At 48.7% G+C, this 5,481-nt stretch overlaps 1 protein-coding gene across 1 annotated transcript; it reads left to right on the top strand.

Annotated features, from left to right (window-relative positions):
* The first annotated feature begins 528 nt into the window (after positions 1–528).
* Positions 529–5,273, top strand: LOC125538495 (ferric reduction oxidase 7, chloroplastic-like). The gene is made up of 9 exons (XM_048701775.1): positions 529–893; positions 1,033–1,123; positions 1,677–1,874; positions 2,442–2,676; positions 2,964–3,291; positions 3,410–3,692; positions 3,786–4,041; positions 4,202–4,643; positions 4,741–5,273. The coding sequence occupies exons 1-9, from the start codon at positions 650–652 to the stop codon at positions 4,908–4,910; spliced, it is 2,247 nt and encodes a 748-aa protein (XP_048557732.1). The 5' UTR covers positions 529–649; the 3' UTR covers positions 4,911–5,273.
* The last annotated feature ends 208 nt before the right edge of the window (positions 5,274–5,481 follow it).

Raw genomic sequence — 5,481 nt, 5'->3', positions numbered from 1 at the left:
TCACTTCTCTATAGAAGTATTCATCAACTGGAAATGTTCTTCTTTTTTCTGGATGATGAATCAACATCAAATGTTTACCTATTTGAAAAAAAGAAGAGTGTACATCTTATCCAGAAAAAAAAACGGTTGGATCTCTGAAACTGCACCCGCCTATGATTATCTTACTGTATGCCTTTTTCTTCTTCTTCCAGGATATACCATGTTTATCTTCCCCTTCCGGTTATCCAACTCTGTTCTGGCACACACGCTGGCTGTGTGGCTCGCCGCTTGTCCACACCGACGTTGGACGTGACCACCTGAGCAGCAGGGTGAAAGACGCATCGGTTTCATCCTCCCGGCCGCCATCCGTCGATCGCCGTCGCCATTAACAACGACCAGCAACTAGCAATATATATCTAGTATTCTGTATTCACGCCTGAAGAAAAAATATTTTTATCCATGGCGCAGGCGTCGCGTATGCATGCTTGCTGCACCCTCCCACCCCAACCCCGCAACCCGTCCGTCGCAGTCGCCGTTACCAGCGAGACCCTCGTACGCCGAGTTCTGGACCGTATAAAGCGGCGGGTCCCGGCACAGAGAGACCCACAGGCCACAGCCAGACCTCCCTCCCGCCGGTTCACTCCTTCTTTCACCCCCCCTCGCCGCCACCATGACCCAAGAACGGGAGCCGCTCCTGAAGCAGAACGGGGGCGCCGGCAATGCCGCCGCCGGGGCGAAGGGCTCCCCTGCCGTGCTGCCGTCGCTGGCCAGGTCCGTGCTCAAGTTCCTCATGTGGGCGGTGTTCCTCACCTGGGCCGCGGGGATCTTCTTCTACCCGACCGCGCCCGTGCAGGCGGCGTTCCGCAAGTGGGCGGACATCACCAGCACGGAGGGCCTGATCACCGGCCTCACCGGTACGCGGCCTCCACGAATTCCTGCTCCCTCTTCTCTTTCTCCCCTTCCGTTGAGGCAGGGGAAAGTAGGTGATCGCTCTGGAGACAGGGGTTCGTTCGTACTAATTGGGTTCCCCTTTCGCTTTCTCGCCTCTCGCAGGGACCGTTTTTCTATTCTTCAGCGGGCCGATTCTGCTAATTGCAGCTCTGGCATATGTGTACATCTTCGCCTTCGCGGGTGATCACGTCCAGTGAGTATTCCTCCTTGTCTGAATTTTGCGGCAATTTGGTGCTTTCGGTTCATTTATTTAGAGTTGATTCAGACGAGCCCTTTCTTTCCCTGAATTGATACAGTACCTGGACTAAAAGTTAGAGTATCCTTTTTTATTCAAGCACTGGATTCTCTGGATACATTAGCAAAATCTTGCAGCTGCAGTCCGTTTCTCGTATAAGGTGTTATTGCAGGAGTTGCACAGGCTTACTCATTTTGACATGAAAACAGCACGATGAACTGAACCACCATAGAAACTCGAACTAACAAAATAGTACTCCATCTGTTCACAAATATAACATGTTTTGCATATTTCAATATGGACTACATATAGACTGAAATGAGTGACCAAACACACTAAAACATGTCTATATACATCCGATTCACAAAAAGGTTACCAAAACAAATTTTATTTGTGAATGGAGGGAGTAGTATAGTTTTCCCTTACTCACACCATAGAAATTCCAAACCACCAAAAGAGTGGCCTGCCTCATGCTGCCATCGCTAATTATTTACCTGCTCTTTGCTACCAGAAAGAAGAAGCTGAGGTCACTGAGTTTCCGACTCTGGACTTTTCCGGTTCTTGTTGATGGTCCGCTCGGTGTTGTTTCCGCTGTTGAGTTTATCGGGATCGTCTTGTTCATCGTCTATATTGTCTTCTCGATGACCTATTATGTTGTAGACAGTGTGAGCTTCATCTCCAAAGCGCACTTGCCCCCAACTACTCGCAGGTATGTTGTATTATGAAACCTGTTAGTGAAGAAATGTTTCATGCCAGTACTGATCGACTAATCCTGTTCTTATCCTTACAGTTACCGAGCATGAAAAATACCAAATTATATTTTCATTTAGTGATAGTACCATATTATTCTCATCACCGCGGCTAAAGTAATGAAGATGGTATAGATCTTGGTGTCAATACATTATTAAGCCTCAAGTATTAGTTCTTGTAGGGGTAAAGTTTTATGTGGTTGAAACTGAAGTTATGAGACGTTCAGAAAAAGATTGGTGGAGTATGGATCATTGTATAGTCATTTTTAGAGCCATCACTTAGTTGACATGGAAATCAAAATGAAACATATAGATATATCTGCAGTAACTTAAATTAGTGATCTGTATATGCCAAATACATATTGATATGAGTTGATGGTACCTTGTTGTCCTGTAACTGATTCAGAATGCTCAGTTGACATGCTACTACTGAGACTGATGATGTTGCTGAAACATAGCATATATAATAGTATAAATTAGTTACCATCTCAACACAGTTCTAAGACAGTATAAGTTTTGCCTTGCAGTGAGTTGTTACTGGCTCTCATAGGCCTCCGTTTCGGATCAGTTGGCTTGTTTTGCATGATCTTCCTGTTCCTGCCTGTCTCAAGGGGTTCAGTTCTTCTCCGGCTTATTGACATTCCATTTGAGCATGCTACTAGATACCATGTCTGGTTGGGGCATCTCACAATGGCTCTCTTTACGCTGCACGGATTGTGTTATGTGATCTCATGGTCCCTCCTGGGGCGCCTAATTGAAGAAGTAAGTTCAAAAAATATACAGAACAATTTAGAGTGATAATTTGCTATTGCCAATTTTGTCATGTGTGATTGTCATATTGTTACTGCAAACAAGCGACCATAATGTGCTGAAAATAATAGACCGGCCATATGTGACTGAAAACTATTTTATGTCTGAAAGAAAGTATGCAAATCTGTTTTTGACGGTTAAGTATGCAAATTTGGACCGAGGGCATATTAGCATGTTTGTTGTAAGCGTTCTCCATCCATCTTAGAACCTATTAATGGAACTCTTGGCCTTCTTGATAGCTGATCCAATGGAAAGAAGTCGGAATAGCAAACTTAGCCGGCGTGATCAGCTTGGCGGCTGGTCTGCTGATGTGGGTGACATCGCTTCACCCGGTACGGAAGAGGTTCTTCGAGCTCTTCTTCTACACCCATCAGCTATACGTGGTCTTCGTGGTGTTCTTGGTGCTCCACGTCGGCGACTTCGTCTTCAGCATCTCAGCCGGCGCTGTCTTCCTTTTCATGCTGGACCGCTTCCTGAGGTTCTGGCAATCCAGGACCAAAGTAGACATCGTTTCTGCGGCCTGCCGGCCATGCGGAACGGTGGAGCTAGTCTTCTCAAAGCCACCAAGTATGTCAAAATCTCGGTCGATCAAGATTCATTCCCTGCATTATGTTCATGAGTGTTTGGTTACTGTCACTACAAACTCACTGAGAGTACATATACAATTGTGTGTGGATTTCTGCAGGTCTTCGGTACAATGCTCTCAGTTTCATCTTTGTTCAAGTGCGTGAGCTGTCGTTCTTGCAGTGGCACCCATTCAGCGTGTCCTCCAGCCCCATGGATGGGAGGTACCACATGTCGATCCTCATAAAGGTTCTTGGCACATGGACTGACACACTGAAGCGCATCATCACTGATGTCCAAGAGCAGAAGACAAGAAGCGACTCTGACTCTGATCAGTCGCAAACAGGTCGCATTACCGCCTCCATCGAAGGGCCATATGGGCACGAATCACCCTACCACCTGATGTAAGTTCTTCAGTTTGTCTTTCTTCGGTAGCGATCCGGCACCATTGGGAAAAGTTCAAGTGAAGACTTTGTTTGCCTTGTGTATGCTTTCAGGTATGAGAATCTCATCCTGGTGGCAGGAGGCATTGGCATCTCGCCATTCTTGGCGATTTTGAGCGACATAATCCACAGGGTCGAGCAAGGTATGCCATGCGCGCCCAAGAATGTATTGGTTCTATGGTCAGTTAAGAAGACCTCGGAGCTATCTCTCCTGTTGGCCGTCGATGCTCAGTCCATCAGCTCATCAGTCTCTGACAAGCTGCATCTGGACATCCAAGCCTTTGTGACGCAGGAGTCCGATCCTCCATTGGTAAGAGCATTTACTCCATTGTTGATCCATGATCCAGATATCCAGTTATTGTCTTCTCCATTTTATCCATGAGAAGCAGTGTGCTTCAGTTGGCTACAAGATTTGGAAGTTCTCTTCAAATCGTCAATGATTCCATGGCAATGGCAAAATGGCTTTACAGGAAGATGGCATTGTTGGGGATGACCAGAAATCCCCCGGCATATTCGTCAAGAACGGGACGGCCATGTCCGGGCTGGTGGGCACCGGGGACAACTTCTGGGCGGCCATGTACTTCGCGGCTTCCACCCTGGGCTCCGTCCTGGCGTTCGTGCTGGTGCAGCTGTACTACGTGAAGCGGTACAACGTGTACGCCTGGTGGCACCTGGGCCTCCTCCTCCTGCTGTGCATGGCAGCCGGCATCGCGCTCCCCGGCGGGCTCGTCGTCCTCCTCTGGCACCTCTCGGAGAAGCGGAGGATGCAGGACGACAGGTGGGACGTCGACGCCCGTGCCGGTACGGCGGACGCCGAACAGACAACGAACGCGGCTGGTGGAGCCGACGCCTCCGCGGCCAGCCTCGCCGCCCTGCGGACGACGCGGTACGGGTGCCGGCCAAAATTCCATGGTAACGCACCTATCCTTGAACTAAACTAGCTGCAGCATCCGTTGATGTGCCATGTGGTGATGGGTTCTCTTGTGGTGTCGGACGATCGTCTTTGCAGCGGAATTCGCGGCGTTCGCGGAGCGGGCCGGGGGCGCGGCGGCCGACGTCGGCGTGCTGGTGTGCGGGCCGGCGGGGCTGCAGGCCAGCGTGGCCAGGGAGTGCAGGTCGCAGAACCTTCGCCGCGGCGGCGCCGTGTTCCATTTCAACAGCCACAGCTTCGACCTCTAGGCGATTTAGCTGAGCCTATAGCTATAGCTACCGATGAGTGTGCTGCATACCGATAGTGCGCCCCAGTTCTCTGCACAGATGTAATTATGCTACTGCGTAAATACTCCCTCTGTTAAAGAAACATAAGAGCGTTTAGATCACTAACTACTTTAGTGATCTAAACGCTCTTATGTTTCTCTAGAGATGGGGTAGCTGGTAAATAGTGTCCGTACATCCGATAATTTCTACAGACGAGAGGAGTACTCAATCTCAGGCATGTCGCCGGTGAAGTCGCGCCCCGTCACGGGCTCTGGTGGCTCCCTGTGTATATATATGCCATGAATGATCGTACATGTAAGCAGAAAGGCGAAGGTAACCTATTAATCTTGGCCTCTTGCTCTTGGGGATACATATTTCAACTAGGTAATCTGCGTTTCAGCTACCAGGCTTGCTAAGTCTCGGTCGATATTATATCCATGAGATCCATGCAATTTTTTTTCAGATTTTTTTCTTTCTCTCTTGCATATTATGCTACTTGACTGAGACTTGATTAAATACTGGGACCTAGCCGCACCCTTCAGCTATCTAGACA

The sequence above is a fragment of the Triticum urartu genome, chromosome 2 (genome assembly GCF_003073215.2).
Source record: "Triticum urartu cultivar G1812 chromosome 2, Tu2.1, whole genome shotgun sequence".
NCBI lineage: Eukaryota > Viridiplantae > Streptophyta > Magnoliopsida > Poales > Poaceae > Triticum > Triticum urartu.
Note: the sequence above shows the minus strand (reverse complement) of the source record. Positions and strands in the feature narration are given on the sequence as shown.

Coding starts and splice junctions, on each gene's coding strand:
- LOC125538495 (XM_048701775.1), top strand. CDS start 650: ATGACCCAAGAACGGGAGCCGCTCCTGAAGCAGAACGGGGGCGCCGGC. Junction 894..1,032: donor CCTGATCACCGGCCTCACCG/GTACGCGGCCTC, acceptor CGCCTCTCGCAG/GGACCGTTTTTCTATTCTTC. Junction 4,644..4,740: donor GTGCCGGCCAAAATTCCATG/GTAACGCACCTA, acceptor TCGTCTTTGCAG/CGGAATTCGCGGCGTTCGCG.